The 19,342-nt window shown below is 38.6% G+C and overlaps 2 protein-coding genes across 2 annotated transcripts; one reads left to right on the forward strand and one right to left on the reverse strand.

Moving 5' to 3' along the window:
- Positions 1-208: 208 nt before the first annotated feature.
- On the forward strand, positions 209-2,321 carry LOC311289829 (uncharacterized protein; the record flags this gene model as incomplete). Its single annotated transcript, XM_084408077.1, has 4 exons — positions 209-308; positions 492-663; positions 1,919-2,067; positions 2,152-2,321. The coding sequence occupies 4 exons, from the start codon at positions 209-211 to the stop codon at positions 2,319-2,321; spliced, it is 591 nt and encodes a 196-aa protein (XP_084264203.1).
- Positions 2,322-13,639: 11,318 nt separating this feature from the next.
- Positions 13,640-18,867, reverse strand: LOC311289226 (uncharacterized protein). The gene is made up of 4 exons (XM_084407062.1): positions 18,131-18,867; positions 17,906-17,956; positions 17,392-17,523; positions 13,640-16,454 (listed from the first exon to the last, which is right to left on the reverse strand). The coding sequence occupies exons 1-4, from the start codon at positions 18,837-18,839 to the stop codon at positions 16,174-16,176; spliced, it is 1,173 nt and encodes a 390-aa protein (XP_084263188.1). The 5' UTR covers positions 18,840-18,867; the 3' UTR covers positions 13,640-16,173.
- Positions 18,868-19,342: the final 475 nt, after the last annotated feature.

The raw sequence follows: 19,342 nt of genomic DNA on the forward strand, positions 1-19,342 counted from the left end.
TTGATATACACGGTCCCATGTAACAGACTTCCATTTGCTCATTCTCGCCATTCAGGTGTTTCGAAGAAAGTAGAGGCTCTGGCAAAGATGAAGGACTGCAATGAGTTAAAGAGATGGCAGCAGAGCCTGGTAAACCATCTGTACTGGTGTGCCATCTCTTCCTCATCGGGTGAAGAAGCTGTAGCTAAGTGGACCTCATTCAGTAATCATGTCCAGAACATCCACAGCCATGACAACAAACGTCCTCTTCCCTGAGTGTCTGCACCCTGCCTTGGATGGAAGCCGCCCGAAAAAGTGGTTGAAATCAGGCATGTAATCTCAAGATCATTTAGTGTACCGGTATCCATGCTTTTGTTTTCTATAAATAATACATATCAACATTAATTTGCCAACTTGTTTGTGCTATTGCACAACTTTCCTAAAAGTGATATTGGATATGTGTATGGAAAAAGAATATTCTAATATTAATGCTATCAATATTTTAATTGCAGCATCAACGGCTTTGTTTAAACTGCAGAGGATTGTGTCAAACAAATACCTCTTAAAAGGTGTGGCAAAACTCAGCCCAAAGCACCAAACATCGGCCATTGAGGGTTTCCACAGCGTCATTCTGCGATTTGCCCCCAAAAATGTCGTCTTCTCCTACAGGGGAATGCTATGCAGGTAAACAGAATAGTCAATTTATTTGTTATTTTGAAAAGCACACACCTGTCTCTCACCTATATTCTTATGGTGCGTTCACACCGGACGCGAATAGTGCGTCAGGCGCGAGTGATTTCAATGTTAAGTCAATGCAAAGACGCGTTACGCACGTAAAAAATTCCTGCGGCGCGGTAGACGCGATTTCGCCTCATTCGCGCGTCAAGTTCGCGCGAATTGAGCTTCTGGCGCGTTAAGCGCGTTACGCGCGAATGATTTTATTAGTGCTTTTTGTGCATTCACGCGTTTGACGCGAATTCGCGTCTGCCGCCCGAGTTGGAAAATCTGAACTTCTGCGTCAATTCGCGCCGCGTTAACCAATCAGGAGCCTGCTTGCTGCTGTCACGTGGTGAACTGACAGTTTATAATGTTATTTTATGTTTGGCCTCAATAAATTATTTTGTAATATGACTAAAATGCACAACAAAGCAAATCTTTCACATAAAAACTCGATTTCAATATGAGAGATACTCATTTTTTATTGAATGCTATTTATTCCATATCTATTCTAGATTATATGAAACTTTATTAATCTAATGTAAAGACAACAAACACAATTTAGTGTATAAAAACTTTTAAAAAAAAATCACAGGACAGGTTTCACTTTTGGAGGCTGGCTCCATTTATTATCAAAACAAAAATAAATGACAGATTAGGTTGGTGCGGGCGAGGGTGAACCTCGCGCCGGGCTGTACAGCGCGGGCTCGTCATGCAGCGACCACTCGAGGCCGAGGCTTATACGGCCTACGCTGTCCTCGTCAGCGTCCTCACCGTTAGGTCCACCAAACCTACCTCCTGGAGCAAATTGTGAAACTCCTGAAACCCTCCGGAGGGTCTGGTGGACCCGAGTACAGCGACGATGTCCCCTACGCAGCTGTTTCTGCTCTCCAGAGCATATACGAGCGGTGACTCTCTCGATTAATGCTACTGCTAATGCTCGATAAACATCTAAAAAAGATGGCCGCCAACAGGTTTCGAAACTTTCGCCTCCGACGCGTGTGATGCGCGTAAATTTCATTTCAAACTTTTGATTTTACGCGCGTCAATTTCGCTCTTGACGCGCGAATTAACACAAAGTGGTCAAGCGTATAACTAGACGCGGCAGGCGCGAATTTGACGTGCTATTCGCGTTTGGTGTGAACGCAGCATTAGTTGAATCCAGGTTGGAATTTATTCATTTGTTTTTTCGGATGGCCATTTTATATATTTGTGATTTCAGGTTGTATCTCGCTTCGCTGCATTTTAATGAAAATGGAAACAGGGAACAGCTGACGTCTAGAGACGGAACACCAGCATACAAGATCAAATACCCCAAGCACAAGAAAGGAAAACACACGATCCAGCCACTGAAGAAAAAACCATCATATGGTAGATTAAAGACATATCAATAATTGTTTTATTTTTATTTATTTTTTTGGTACATACAGATTAATGATTATCTTTTCTTCCCAGCCTATGTGGACAACCTAATGCGCGTCTTCTTCGACGAGGTGCTGCATGAACCAGCAAAATTCACTGTTGAGCTTCAGGAACTGAAGATCCCAGACACCCTGTGTTCTCAGTTCCACAGACCAGACAAGCAAGAGGCTGTTGCTGCCTATGTATCTCGCTTCAGCCACTGATGCACTTTATTTTGCGTCTTGGCAGACCTCAAACACAAATGACATGGCAGTCTATTCTTTCTGGTTGATTATTTTAATTCATATGATGTTTAATTTCAATCATTAACAGACAGTGCCTGGAGTCAGGGTCAGGACAACATAGAGAGGATATATATATATATATATATAGATAGATAGATAGATAGATAGATATACATTATATATATATATATATATATATATATATATATAGATATAGATATATATAGATATAGATATATATATAGATATAGAGAGATCTAGTGGTGTAAGAAGCCAACATAATTTCCCTCAGGGTCTGGATACTGCTGGCTGATACTGACCACGACACAGGATGGGATCACTATTCTATTGCCATGGCCCAAGTACCCCCACACCCAGCTGACAAACTGGCGGTAGGCCAGATACCTCCTCTGCCTGTGAAAAAATGCAAGATTATAACTACTGTATATACAGTGAGGAAAATAAGTATTTGAACACCCTGCTATTTTGCAAGTTCTCCCACTTAGAAATCATGGAGGGGTCTGAAATTGTCATCGTAGGTGCATGTCCACTGTGAGAGACATAATCTACAAAAAAAAAATCCAGAAATCACAATATATGATTTTTTAACTATTTATTTGTATGATACAGCTGCAAATAAGTATTTGAACACCTGTCTATCAGCTAGAATTCTGACCCTCAAAGACCTGTTAGTCTGCCTTTAAAATGTCCACCTCCACTCCATTTATTATCCTAAATTAGATGCACCTGTTTGAGGTCGTTAGCTGCATAAAGACACCTGTCCACCCCATACAATCAGTAAGAATCCAACTACTAACATGGCCAAGACCAAAGAGCTGTCCAAAGACACTAGAGACAAAATTGTACACCTCCACAAGGCTGGAAAGGGCTACGGGGAAATTGCCAAGCAGCTTGGTGAAAAAAGGTCCACTGTTGGAGCAATCATTAGAAAATGGAAGAAGCTAAACATGACTGTCAATCTCCCTCGGACTGGGGCTCCATGCAAGATCTTACCTCGTGGGGTCTCAATGATCCTAAGAAAGGTGAGAAATCAGCCCAGAACTACACAGGAGGAGCTGGTCAATGACCTGAAAAGAGCTGGGACCACCGTTTCCAAGGTTACTGTTGGTAATACACTAAGACGTCATGGTTTGAAATCATGCATGGCACGGAAGGTTCCCCTGCTTAAACCAGCACATGTCAAGGCCCGTCTTAAGTTTGCCAATGACCATTTGGATGATCCAGAGGAGTCATGGGAGAAAGTCATGTGGTCAGATGAGACCAAAATAGAACTTTTTGGTCATAATTCCACTAAACGTGTTTGGAGGAAGAAGAATGATGAGTACCATCCCAAGAACACCATCCCTACTGTGAAGCATGGGGGTGGTAGCATCATGCTTTGGGGGTGTTTTTCTGCACATGGGACAGGGCGACTGCACTGTATTAAGGAGAGGATGACCGGGGCCATGTATTGCGAGATTTTCCTTCCCTCATTGAAGATGGGTCGAGGCTGGGTCTTCCAACATGACAATGACCCGAAGCACACAGCCAGGATAACCAAGGAGTGGCTCTGTAAGAAGCATATCAAGGTTCTGGCGTGGCCTAGCCAGTCTCCAGACCTAAACCCAATAGAGAATCTTTGGAGGGAGCTCAAACTCCGTGTTTCTCAGCGACAGCCCAGAAACCTGACTGATCTAGAGAAGATCTGTGTGGAGGAGTGGGCCAAAATCCCTCCTGCAGTGTGTGCAAACCTGGTGAAAAACTACAGGAAACGTTTGACGTCTCTAATTTTTGCAAACAAAGGCTACTGTACCAAATATTAACATTGATTTTCTCAGGTGTTCAAATACTTATTTGCAGCTGTATCATACAAATAAATAGTTAAAAAAATCATACATTGTGATTTCTGGATTTTTTTTTTTAGATTATGTCTCTCACAGTGGACATGCACCTACGATGACAATTTCAGACCCCTCCATGATTTTTAAGTGGGAGAACTTGCAAAATAGCAGGGTGTTCAAATACTTATTTTCCTCACTGTACTTAAATGTATACTTTAATAATAATAATAATAATAAAATGTGATTACTGTTTTAGTAAATCATTATTTGTTGCAATATTTTGTGCTACAAAAATCTGAAATGCAGACATTTTTGACACAACACGATGTGGGATCTTGTGATTTCTCCTATGCATCTTTTGATGTGCAGGAACTGTATTTTAGTATTATATATTTTATTACTGAATAGGGAACAGTATTTTACTTACGCATTATAAACATTTATTAGCAAAGGGCCGTGGAGGGCTCTGAAAATATTTAGGGCGTTCTCAAGTGCAAATTCATCCAGGCACACTGGCTCTAATCCTGGGTGAAGACTCATACAGGTAGGAGGCTGCAGTAGAGCCCTTAGTTTGACAACAACCTAAAAGGGGAGAAATACCGACAGCATCAATTATGTGGACAGTGGCCTATATTGGAGACAAAATAATTATCAATACAATTGTAAATAAGTAATTTATAGCATCATATAATATACCTTGGGTATTTCCCAGCAGCAAATATTCTCAGAAGCAATGGGCATTGTAATGCATTTACCACATGAACACCTGATGGGGGAGGGGGGGAATAATAAATACATGCACAATTTAACTTTAAACTTTAGACTTAGGTTTTCAATGTGCTCTATAAGTAAACTTAAATTTAGATTTGATTCTGCAGCACTATGATTTATTCTTTGTGTGATAGCTATGAAAACTTCAAAAAGGCTAATCTGACTAAATGTTTGGAGCATGTCCACAAACATATTTATTTACTAACATGTTATTAGGAGATATTGGCCTGAAAATAGTCAGTTCAAGAGATTACAAAGACAATACCATTCTGATACATCCACTTGTAGACGACTTGAACTATGTACGTCCTCTTGTTCATCTTGTTCCTCGTCCGAGCTGGCATCTGGCTCAAAACTGTAGGGCTGGATAGCTCCAATATTGTTCTCCATTTTTGTTGCAACGGTAATGACAGGTTGGGGGTGAAAAGAGAGAGCTCTCAGCAACGAGGAGGGGGAGGGTCGTCTCCGTGCCAACGGCTCCGCCCACAACGCAGAGGCGAATTGCTAATGAGCTACTGCCGCTCTGCTGAAGCAAAGTCCCAGAAAACGGCACAGGTTTTGTGATTTTGGCTAAAAATGGCATAATCATAATTTAAAGACCACTGAGAATGTTTAAAAATAGCTCAAAATATGATCGGAGTGGGACTTTAATGTTCAGGTAGAGATGATTATTTTCTGTGAGATGAATCTTTAAATATTAACAGATATAACAATGATCTACTAAACATTTCTTCTGCAGACGACTTGTGGTCATGAACGTATGATCACAAGTTTGGATGCCAAATGGCCTGGCTCCAGTGCTTGTCTCACAAATTTTCCGTGAGTCTGTGTTGTGTCAGCGCTTTGAGGAAAGCAAGTTAAATTTGGTACAGTACAAAACACTGTTAATTTGAACTGAGATAGAAAAACCTACACACTAACCCTCTGACCTCAGACAGGGCCACAGCACCGCTTCAATGTGGCCCTCAGTAAAACCAGAGTGAAGATAGAGATGACCTTTGGCCTCCTAAAGGCACATTTCAACTGTGTTCGGCCCTTAAGAGTCACCAGAGAAGCCAGTAGAAAGGAGCGAGAAACACCACAAAACCAGCTTCTCCCCGATGAAAACTGACCTGATCACACTTGACCACCCAGCTGGTGCAGATGTAGATGCAATCACCATACAATATTACACTTAATAAAGCACATTGAAACTGCAGATAGGTCTCAAACTGTTTTATTGGTTTTGTGGGATGGGAGGGAGAAAGAGAGCAAGAGAAAGTTGCATTAATAAATATTAATACAAAAGTGTTACTTGGTTAAATAAGTTCACATACTGAGATCAGTTTTATCCAGCTGTTTGATCTCCAATTTAATTTTTTTATTTTTTGGAGCCTCCTCAGCTCACAGTCCAGCTCCTTTAGTGTGCAGTCTAGTTCAAGACCCCTTTTGTACAGGGCCCTGACTGAGTCTGTTTCCACCTGAAACATAATTCCACCACAAACATGATCATTACAAGTTTTCTGGAGGCTCAAGTCACAAAAAGTTCCTTGACTTCCTACAAACACAGGACTGACTGTAATTTATGTCAAGGGTTTTAAAATCCTTACACATTTCTTCTGAAGCCCATTGAGGTAGAGGCCTCAGTTTCTGGGGCAGGTTGTGAAAAATCCTACAATAAAAGAGATATGTAAGGGCCAGTCCCTTTTTTATGCCACACATTCAAATGTTTGCCATAGTAAAAAGCCCAGTGCATTCACATCAGCAACTGTCTGAGAACACACAGACAGAGTGTCTTCATCATTTGCTTCACCCTAATAAATAAAAATAGGCCAATGTAAAGCATAGCTGTAGTAAAGCAGGTTATGTTTGGTGTTCTGTCTGCTGCATACTGACCTCTGTGTGGGAGACTGTGTGTGTGTGTGTGCTGGCTTCAACAGGGACACTGTATCCTCTACTGCAGAACATACAGTCAGACATATTTAAAACTTAAAAGTAGTAATGTATTGCACACGTACCCAGTGTTACTTGCTAAGAGGAGCCAGCACCAGGGTCAGACTGTACAGCACCTGTAATCCCATCCATAATCGTCCGTCCCTTATTGCCTACTCAGAGCCAACTCCTCCGCCAGTGTATTCTGGTTTTCTGAATTTAACTCTTTATTTCTGTTTGCTGCAAACAAGTGTTTGTGATAAAATGTTCACAAAAGTAATAAAAGGTTGTGGTAAATACTCACCACTTTGAATTATTATTTTTATATTTTGTCTTTATCTGCTGCCAAGAACATTAGAGTTGGGGTTGCATCTAAAAATCAATGAATATTAATCTTTCTTAGAATATACATGCACATTTTTTATATATTATAAAAATAGGCTATAGGCTATATTACACATATAGGCTACACATACATAATTTTACATAAATATAGAACGTATTTGTTTAACTTACACATTAACAATCAGCAATCTTTCTCCAACAGTCTTCTCTTGCTTTGGCAGCAGAGACCGTATTGTTTCGAGCTTGAAATACATATTTAAATTAATCGTAACTCTGAATGATTATCTCTTGCTCTTCCGCGGAAAAATATATCGCTCTCGCTCTACCCACGATTGGTTGTTCAGTGTCGACGTCATTGTTTTATGTGCACGCGCGCGTGGAGTAATCATAGCTTAAGGATCAAAGCCTGAGTTGACAGAGTAAGTTGATGAGCTGCATCATGGTACCAATAAAGCCTGATTGCATCGGTGTGGTTTTGTCAACTCAAAACTAATCCTGTAACCCCGAGTTTGTTCAGCTACCTTCATGGTACAGGCTCCTGACCTCTTCTCCCACATGGCTATATACAAGGGAGCATGACACATAGAGCCCCCTACTGCATAGTAGTGGTAACCAAACTTTGGGTGGTTACAATATATACAAAACAAATTGTAAATAAGGTCACAAAACTGCAAAAATAAAGGTTATACACACCTCAGTCCATTCGATAAATTCAGTTCAGAAAGAAAAATATACCTGAGTCCATCAGGAAAAAACGACACCACTAATATAAGTGGATAAGAAGATAAGAAGTAAAAGATCCAAATTCAGTCTGGGGGGCTCGCCATCTTTCTTTTCTCTCAGCGCGGCTTGATGTATCCTCATCATGCACTTAAATCACAGCGGAAAACCCAAACTTCTACACAAACAACAAAAACTGGCCTGTACGCAAAGGATAACATTTTTAGAAACTCATTTTTAACTCTGTTTCAACAGTATTTACTCTTCACACCAACATTTAACGTTCATTTACAACATAGGCTATACTTCATATACAATGAACATATCACTTAATTTTAACACACATAGGAATACAACACACCGTTGTAATTCATCACATATATAAAAATAAATCCACAAATCACCGATTCCTCTGAATTAACAGTGTTCTGTTAATATTTTCTCCAGATTACACCACGAACTATAGCGATGACTCAACTAACTTTGGCTCGATATTCCGGATTAACAAGGCCATAACAGGTAAACTCTTTCACAAAACTTTTCAGTTTGACACTTAACCTGTTAGGCTGCAACCCCACTTTTGAAAAATGCCCAGAAATGGCATACCTAAACTGAAACAGATCCAGTTCATGAACCCTTTGTACTAAAAGCAAAGAGGAATAAGTACAAGAGGAAGGAGGGTTGAGGTTTGAGCAGATGTTTTAATTTTATTTTAACTTATTTATTGATTGGTGCTGAGAGAGTGCTAAGGCACATTGTATTTTATTGCTGTGTTACTCTGTACTAATATGTATATGACAATAAAACTTAAACTTGAAACTTGAACCAAAAGTATGATCTCATTTGAAAGCTGACACTTGGCAGTTTATTGTAAATGTAGAATTAATTATTGTCATAACGAAAAAAAAAAGTTATAAATAGCTTCAAAGTTTTGTAAAGTTATTAGAAATGTATTTTTATGAAACATCTTCATGAAAATAAAATTGAAGTTGGCACTGTATCAATCTAGAAATACACTGCAGCTAAAGACACATGTCTGACCATGTTATATTTAAAATCTGAAGATGATAAGTCTAAAACTCTGTATTTAGTTAAAGCTGCAGTCCGCAGTTTTTCCTCTTTGTCGCCATCTCTGTTCGAAATCTGCAATTGCAGTTATTCGCGGAATTATCAACTTTACGTGCGTTGTGCCTCGGCACACCTAGTATGTGTAGGACTTTCATCACTAGACATGGAGTGGAGGAGACCTGCCCATATTTCTGCCTTCATTTGATCCAGTGAACCTTGATTATTTAGAATAGACCCCCTGTAATAATTCTGCAAGGCTTTACACATCTTGGCAGTGAGCTTACCCTGACCTTTGCCCCCTAACTTACGCTCAGCACTCAGATTCCTAAGTGCTGTGCCCATGCGCTTGTGAGCGTGATTTATGCACTCAAGCTCAACAATTTCATGTCCAGGGTATGGGTTGAGTGCAACCACCTCCTTGAATGCTGCACTGTCCCCATCTGACAGCATCTCTGTGTAGCGCAGCTGATGCTAAAAAACACAGACCTGGCCCACATCCTCTTGGCCGCCTCCTGCTCCATGGCCTTACTTGACCCTGAGAAATTTTTTGCACAGTCTACATGACTCTCCTTCCAGCTTTCAAATTCCTCCCGCGTAAGCTTACCACCTCGCCTAGCACACTCTCTCAGGGTGCAAGCATGGCAGTAGGAGGATAGCACCTCGAAGTCCACTAACAGCCCAGTGAGGATGTCGATGCACACACCAATGCCATAGTGGGATGTGAAGCCTCTCTTCTGCCAGGCGCCATCAAAAGACACACTGATATGTGTCATGGCATCCTCATTATAAAACACAAATAGATTGAGGCCATAATCTATAATGCCACAAATGTTACAGAGAGAGAGAGAGAGAGAGAGAGAGAGAGTAGATGTAAGACAAGAGATGAAACGTTTCCCATTACTGCAAAGATAAGTTTTACCATTCTGGGAAAAACTATCTTCACTAAGAGATTTACACCTTGGAAAAATAGCCATAAGAATAAAACTTCCCAAAGTTAACTGGAAGTTCTCCTAGGAGAGGGGACAGCAGCTCCACTGAGAGCTAAATATGCGTCTGCCTGAGGGATTCACAACCACTTTAGGATCCCACAATTACATATTTGTATAGATAGTAATTATATTATACAAAAACTGAAATGTGTTGTGTAATGTAATTGTTTTGTATATATAGTGTGTAAAGTATAGTATATATGTGACACCTATATATTTAATATATGACATGTAGGCTATGAATTTCTGTAAACTGCTCTGACACACTGAGAGAGAGAGAGAGAGAGAGAGAGAGAGAGAGGATGCGTCTTGATGACGCGTAGATGTATAGACACATTGCCTGTACCTATTGTCTTTGCAGAGACTGCACTCTAGTACTAAACTACTACAGAACCCATGATTCTTTGCATCGATTTTAACTTTCAGCCCTGTCCCTGCGCAATTAGGACAAATTAAACCACCGATCAGTTCATTCAAACGTGCTACATGAACTATCAGCCACTGCTGTGTGGCGCTTTGATTACCTCCGCTGTCTGAACACTCCTGTTTTCCGAACGACAGTTTACGCATTGACGTCGCTGAACTGTTCGAACACATCGAACTGTTTTCGGCTTTTCTGAGAGAATTTTACACGCATATCTTTCGACATTTTGAACTACCGGCGCAGAAATGTCAGAGCGTGTCACGTGACGATTCTGAACGATTTCACGTTGTCAGAAATTAGCATTAGCCAATGAGATTGTGCATTTCGAGTTAAATCACCCATTTTACTTTCATGATTGGTTGCTGATCAACAGGAAATTACCAAATTTGGATCCGACAGCATTGCAAAGGAAAGAGAGAGCTTTCTAACGGTGTGTGTGATGTCAGGGAGCAGAGAGCGATCACGGAGCAGCGTGAAGATTTAGAATGCCAACTTTGGATCAATTTAGACGAAATCTACAGACGCAAACAGACAAAGTGTAGTTAAATAAAGACCTAAATGTGTATTTTGGACTTTTTTTCAGCACAAGTCATATAGCCCAAAATCTCAAAATTGACCAGTGAAAAAAAAAAGTTTTTGCCTGCCGTGTCTCGCCTTAACATGAACAAATCGTTCTTGAACATAAATACTACACTACTTTGGTATACCTTCTGTCACAGCCATTTCAGCTGCGAGCCCGTAAGACTGTGGAGAGGATTCCAATAGAGTTGCAGTTTCCTCTGGGACTTTGAGCAAATTGTCATTTTGAATGTCGAGTTTCAATTAACCGCATTTAAGGAAATATTCTTCCATGTCCTGTCCATCCTCCAAAAGGTTAGTGGGGTCAAGACTAGCCACGCATTTTTTCAGGACAGAATTGTTGATTGTCAAGATACTCTCCCGAAATCTCCAAAAACAGTGACATATAGTGGCAGTCACCTTGTACATACCTGTTTTCTCTAGCATTTTGCGGTACACATTTACATTCTTATGAGTTCTTGCTTTCCCTAGGAATCAAACCCATGACCTTGGCATTGCAAGCGCCAATGCTCTACTGTTTGAGCTACAGGAAAGCTATATTCTTAGGCTGAAACTGCATCTGCCAAAACTTGCAGTTCCCGTAGCTGCGAGACACAGCGCCCTCGGCCCGGATAATGGCGCCGCAGAGAGATATCACCGGTTCTTCTTTTACTTTACAAGCAGATATTTCACCAAGCCTAGGCAAGGGTTTGACTTCATCAATCTGGCTTTCTTTGGTCGTTGTAAGGAATAGTTCTCCGTTGAATTCTCTGGTGCTTAAGCGCGTGGTGAATTGGTAGGTTTTTCTGTGCAAAAGAAACCACCTTGACCTTCCCAAAGCTGCAGCCTAATTCTGCCGGTGATGTCCTCAACCTGAGCACTCTGTCGCATTTCAAGTGAGGCAGCTTGAAACGCATTCTCTGTTCCCACGGTCAGGTGCACTATCCGTCCAGTGAGTACACCAACCTGACAAAATATATATTAAAAAAAAAAAAATTCTAGAAATTTCTTGGCCTGATTTAAATAACATTTTATGAAAAATAGGGCGGAAATCAATTTTTGAAGACTATTGGGAGTATTTTCTGATTTACAGGGCAACATAAGGAGCAATTCATAATCCCCTCTGGTAATGTCTTTTCACTGAATATATCAACAAAATGCAACAATAATTTTGAACATTGTTTTTTTCAATGGTCAGATTCGTCACTTCAAAATATATGCAAATTAGTGCATATTTAGATATAGCCTGATTAGCATGTTTAAACATAAAATTACAGAGAACTTGCAATAGATTTTTTTTTTCTCATATTCATGTGAGTAATCAACTGGTAAAGTTTCATGGTGATATCTCCAAGTTAAAAATTTTAACTTCACCTGTAGTGTCTCGCCTTAATTAAACAGTTTAATTGTTCAAAACTAATGTAAAATAAATGTTCAAATGTCAATGATGTTCTACTAGTAATCAAATGTTAACATGTACAATTTCAAATTTTCCCAAATAACGTTCACATTAAAAATAAAGTTGACAACTAAAATATCTACATTGCCTATAAATAGGCTACTTCAAGTTCTTTTCTGTTGTTGTATTTAAAATAGCATAATTCTCAGTAGTTTTTGTTCTTTATGTCTCAATGTAATTACTGTGCATTATATTTACATTATTATTGTTACTCTATTTGTATTGTTACTTATGTTTTAATAAACTGTTCTTTATACAACTCTTATCTCGTGCTGACTTTTATTAACACATAGACTACTCATCTTTTCTAGACGTACACTATTTTAATGTACAATGGGCTACAGTCACACTTTAAGAAAAACAATACTTAAATATACCATATTCATTTAAAATAATTTTCCGTATTTATATTTGACAAATATTTTACCCATATTTTAATTAAAATTGCATTGTGGTTACGATAGTGAATTAAAGCTTTACGAAGAAATGACTTTCCCCTCAACTGTATCATAAGCATCATTACTAATGTAATCAACACATTAGACACTAACGACATCTTGTGGTCAAAACATGGAAGAATCCGCCTTTCTCTCCGAGACGACCCAGCCATTTTTAGCCTATTTCATATAATAAATCCAAATAAAAAATACTCTTTCAAATATATTTTTACTTTAAAATGTTTATTAAATCAGTCTCTGAATAGCCTACATTTCTGCGTGTGGGGGGTAAATGGGCAAAGTGGTCATATTTTATAAACATAAATGTAGGCTACTTTATCATAAAATAGTCAGTTGAAGTACGTAATATCTCCAATAACGTCTGCAACCAGACGTTATTGGAGATATTACGTACTTCAACTGACTATTTTATGATAAAGTAGCCTACATTTATTTTTATAAAATATGACTTGAGCGCTCAGACTCAGTCACCTGCTCTTCCTCTGCAAGTGACGTCACTAGCAATCACATGTTGAAACCACTGTATAGTTTACTGTACCTGTTTTTTTATTTTTGGGGGGATGAAAACATTGTTAATAGCAAAATCCATCTTGTGAAACATTGTAAAATACAACATGTAATAAATAAACACTGGGAAAGTCACTTAAAAAGCAGTTGTTTTCCACGGTAGGGGCATTACACTATTTTACTGTAATTGTAGTTGACTAATAGGGGCACAAATACATTTATACATATTTTTTTCGTCAAATAAACATTAGAAAATACTGCTCTGAAACAATTTGTGTTGAGAAGACCACTATATAATGACGTAAAAGTTGATGATGATGCCAAAAAGATTTGCATGTGCAGGGTAAGATTTGTGGAAGTGTACGTAAGATTGTAAATTAAATTTAAATTCATATTTATGTTTATGTCGTTAGCATGAAGCTGCAGTTTCACAATACATGAATTACACTTATAGTACAGAACAAAACAACAGTAAATGTTGCAAATCTTTTTATTTACGCTTGAAACACAATTTACACGTTTACACCTGCCATTTTATAATCTTTTAACATACCATACCAACATTTTATATATGATTCCCCCTCCAGAGGACTAATTGTTGATTAAACATGATGAATGTATTTATGATTATTTTTTCCTGCATTAAACACTTTAATTTAATCTATAAACAGTACTATTATTATTGTTTTTATTATTGTGTGTGTATATATTAGGGGTGTAACGATACACGTATTCGTATTGAACCGTTCGGTATGAGGCTTTCGGTTCGGTTCAAACCGAACAGTTCGTTGGACCATTTTTCCTGGCGAGCAAAATTTCGTTATTTCAAATGTAGGCAGGTCGCGTGCGACCACAACATTGCCCAACATAAAAATGGCAAACGTAATGGAAGCGGAACGAAACTGCTTGTTATTGTGTGGTTGAAGGACCGTTTATCAGTTTGGACCAGTGCAGCGCGAGCCGATCGTGATCATGGGACACTGTTACTACACAGCGCTAATAAGAGATCCAGTAAAGAAAGCATTTGAATTCACCACAAAAATAATAACATCGCTACGAGATCTAGTGAGAAATATTCACATTTCTCCGTTATTAACGGATCAAACAGCGCTGACGTGGAAGCCAGGAAGAAACATTGTGCCATGAATGAACTAACCAGTGTCCACAGATCAGTAACATTCACCATGGATTTACTGTAGTAACACTAACTGCAACCATGGAAGTTTGGCAGGAATAGTCGGCTAATGCTTTCAAGTAACATTACGTTGGTTTTATTTTTACATTATGAATAAAATTGCTGCCCTCAAATGTTAATCTGAACTAAAATAAACCTTTGTTTAAAACTACTACAATATTACGTTTCATTTTTTCCAAGGAGCTGTTTTGTTTTATATGCTCCTAAGAAGAGTCAATTATAGCTCTAGAATTGCTCAAAGTAAAAAAAATATCATACTTTATTATGTTAGTTTTAATAAAAAAAAAAGAATAAAAAAATTAAATCAAGGAAATTTCTCTGGCATTTCTTTCTTTTTGCTGTATCAAAAACGTACCGAACCGTGACACAAGTGTATCGTATCGAACCGAACCGTAAATTTTGTGAACCATTACACTCCTAATATATATATATATATATATATATATATATATCAGTGGCGGCTGCTGGTCTTTCAAAGAGGGGAAGCTCATTTTCGGCCTACATCATAAAAATTGTCTATTTATATAAACGTAAATTCTACGTTCCTTTTCAGGAAAATGCTCTGTGACCCTGTCGTACCAACTAGGCGTCTTTTCCAGTGACTTGACCAGTGTCCTCTCAATGGCCAGCAGAGTTAAATATAATTGTATAAATGTAATAATATAATAAAGGTATAAATAATAATATAATATAGTATAGTATAATACTACTATTTTTTTTTTATAATGATTTTTTAATTATTGCTACTAATAATAAAAATATATAATAAGTAATAATATAATAAAGGTAAAAATGTGTAATTGTTTGAAATGTATTATGAAAATTGGCTAGCAATTTCAACACGCAAATACCAAGAAATAGGTTGCAGTAGATTGTCTTTCGACTACACTTGCAAAATCCGTGATGGGACTGAGCTCGAACAGCTTCAGCATCAGCGACTTTTTATTGTATGAAATCGCTGTCAATCAAGAGGAGATGCAGTCTTTCGACAGACCCTCCAATCATCACGCAGAAGCCCGGAGTCCAGCCCAGCCCACTCCTCATTAACCCCAGAGACGCTGAGCGTCCGCGGGCGGGACATAATCGCAGCATTTATCCAATGACCGTCTAGTTTCGAAGCACTGAAAAAAACTGTTCAAAGCAGCCCCACTGAAGTCAATGGACACTGGGCTTCAACAGGGAAATGCACTGTGACGCTACGGGAATGTATGAGAAGGAAATCGAGTCAGCCGACCTGCTATATGTAACTGATTCTGAACGAACTCGTCTTTGAGATGAACGTTTTCTAACGCATTTTAAGTCAATAAAATGTTAACACAATAGTACATATTTGACCATTCATTTTTTGTACATTATAGGGGAGGCCGAGCTTCCCTAACAGTCTTAAAGAAATCCCCACTGATATTTATATATATATATATAACCCAGCATTTTTTTGAGTGTACAATAATCTATTGCAAATTTCAAACACACACATTTTACCTCATTAATACAGGTTCATATGTTAATGATTCTTCATGATTTCCATCTTAAATCATACGCTGAAGGTTCAGAATTATTGGAATCACATTCTGCAAACCTCTTGTTATCTTAAAGGAAACAGTAGGAAACCACTGAAAGTGCTGTAGTTATACTGGTCATCATATATCCTCGTGTTAGGCAAAAGTCTCACATAGACAACATCTCCAACCTCCAGGATCAACACAACTCCATTCGAGGAGTTTAACACACTCTGAGGCTGATGACCATATGCCGAAACCACACGCTCTCCATTCTTAAAAATGGATGCAGCTGATACAGTTGGTCCATGACTCACTACAGAGATTCTGAACATGTACGCTCCTTTCAGCGGGGCTGTGAAAACACCTAAATCAAATAACAAGAGATACAGAATCAGCTGTTTCCTGTATGATTGTTTAATTATCAAGCACACTGTGTTATATTTTCAAAAGATGGCAGATCATTTCAGGCTGTTTACATGACAACAATGTACTAAATATGGACAAGTTTTTTCTTTGCATTTTTCACGGACAGACGTTGTCAAAACAATCCCCATTAACACGGGTTCGTGGAAACTACTTTAAACGCTGTATTCTGCTGCCTGGCCAGTAGGTGGCAACATCACTTTGTAAAGAAACACCACGCACCTATAGACTGATCACGTATTACGCATGACATCACAGTTTTCACAAATTCACGTTTTTGTTGTTTACACAGAGACGATAATGATATTCACGAGTTCACACTTACATATAATTTGAATGGGTACGTTTAAGCGTATATGGCGTGCTGTCCGGAGGGAGGGCTCCGAGCTCAGAGTTCAGCCCGAACCCAGAGTACTCCCCCCGTATGTAAGTGTTTAGGACTAGAAGTGAGGAGAAGGGGTGGTGGAGGGATGCTGCAAAAACTGTCAATGGAATGAGGTGAGACTGCTGAGTGTATATACACCTCTTACCATTGATTGCTGAGTGCTCTCCACCTGTGTTAATTATCTGAGCGTGCTCCTCCCGAACCTTGTTAATAAAACATCATTTGTTTCCAAAAACTTGCACTTTGAAGCCCAAATTCAAACGTTTGCGTTTTCAGTCCCCCAATGAATGAACATGTGAATGAACATGTGAATGAACGGCCAAAGTGCATAAACCTGAATCACATACAAATCTTTACGTGTTTAATTGAAACCGGTGTCATGTAAACAGACCCTAATTCTCTAATACACATTACACAACTGTAGAGAGGTCTGAATGGAGCTGAAGGGTTTTACTATAAACTGAGTTTTATGACTCATTTCATTGATAATTACCTGTGACTGGGTTGTAGGCGTTCCCTATGTTTGTGATGACGTTCCTGTAGGTCAGTGTGAATTCAGAGGTAAAAGGACCAATATATCCACTGCCAGATTGCATCAATGCAGCTGAAAAAGCTATTTCTCTGTCTGTTATTGAAAAACATAAGGAATATTGTGATATATTACTATATTACACTGAGAATGTACAAGTGAAACTCGAAAAATTTGAATATCGTGCAAAAGTTTGTGTATTTCAGTAATTCAAATTAAAAGGTGAAACTAATATATTTAGTATATGTAACTATATACATATGCATGATTATACTTTTCAGATGGCTGACATTTCTGTATTTAAAATCCTTTTTTTTTATTGTTTTCATATAATATTCTAATTTTCTGAGATTTTGAATTTGGGGTTTTCATAAGCTGTAAGCCATTATCATCAAAATTAGAACTTTTGCATGATATTCTAATTTTTCGAGTTTCACCTGTATAGACTGAATTTAACATCATTCAAGCACACTTTCACCTCTATTTTCCTTTCTCAACTCCACTTGACCCAGAGTAAGATTAGACATTTCTGTGAAGGAATAAAGATTCTGTTAAATGACATTTACTCTGTTTATTGTAATAGATAACACAATTTACACAGTATACATTCAATTTTACACTAACATTTACACCATGCATCGTATTGCATTGGTGTTTTACTTTGAGGATCATTGATAAAAGAATGAATGTTTTGGTGAGGTACCGTCATTTTTCTTGTTCAGCTCTTCCAGGATAAACGTCTTTTGTTCACTCAGTTGCGTCTCTAAAGCTCTGATGTTTGTTTTCTGCTCTGTAACGGTGGCGGTCAGTTCTCTGATGTTCACTTTCTGCTCTGTAACTGTGCTGGTCAGTTCTCTGTTGATGGTTTTCTGCTCTGTAACTGTGGTGGTCAGTTCTCTGATGTTTCCTTTCTGCTCTGTAACGGTGGCGGTCAGTTCTCTGATGTTCACTTTCTGCTCTGTAACGGTGGCGGTCAGTTCTCTGTTGATGGTTTTCTGCTCTGTAACGGTGGCGGTCAGTTCTCTGATGTTTCCTTTCTGCTCTGTAACGGTGGCGGTCAGTTCTCTGATGTTCACTTTCTGCTCTGTAACGGTGGCGGTCAGTTCTCTGATGTTTCCTTTCTGCTCTGTAACGGTGGCGGTCAGTTCTCTGATGTTCACTTTCTGCTCTGTAACGGTGGCGGTCAGTTCTCTCAGCGCTGCATGGATGTCACTGAAGCACAGATGGTAGTTTTGTTGGCTGTCAGTTGAAGCTTCATCTCTCAAAGTGTCTGTTTGAGGTGGATTCTGTCTTCCGTCCTCAGATCTGAGCTGTTGACTGATCTCATTCTCATTGAGTCCTCCATCTACCTGATGCTGTACGACACACACAAAGGTTTCCAACAGCAGCAGTAAACATACTAAACCCTTCATTCTTCACTGATGTTTGTTTCCAGCTCTTGCTCTGTCATGCTCACAGCCTCTCATGTTCCTTTTATAGTGTCCTGATTTACTGTCTTTTGTACTTTTGTATCTATATTGCTCCAGATAAATAAGTAGTTCAAGTTAATTGTTAATCATAATCAAAGGGATGTTCCGGGTTCAGTAGATGTTTATCTCTATTCACAACATTTGTGGCATTATGTTGATCCCAACAGAAATTAACTTTGACTCATATATATATATATATTATATATATTATATATATATATATATTTTTTTTTTATTATAATTATTATTTTATTTTTGTTATAAGATCAGCGGAGGGATAATCACAGAAGCACACACCTCCGGTCGTTGAATGGTTAAAATCTCACACTTTAATAATATTTATCAGCACCTAACAAAATAAAAAAGGCTGTGACTGTGAGGGATGATTACCTCAAAAATGTACATCGATATGCAAGTTTGAGTGACAGTGATTATCCTGACCTCTG

The sequence above is a fragment of the Rutilus rutilus genome (assembly GCF_951802725.1).
Source record: "Rutilus rutilus genome assembly, chromosome: 4".
In the NCBI taxonomy this organism is placed as follows: domain Eukaryota; kingdom Metazoa; phylum Chordata; class Actinopteri; order Cypriniformes; family Leuciscidae; genus Rutilus; species Rutilus rutilus.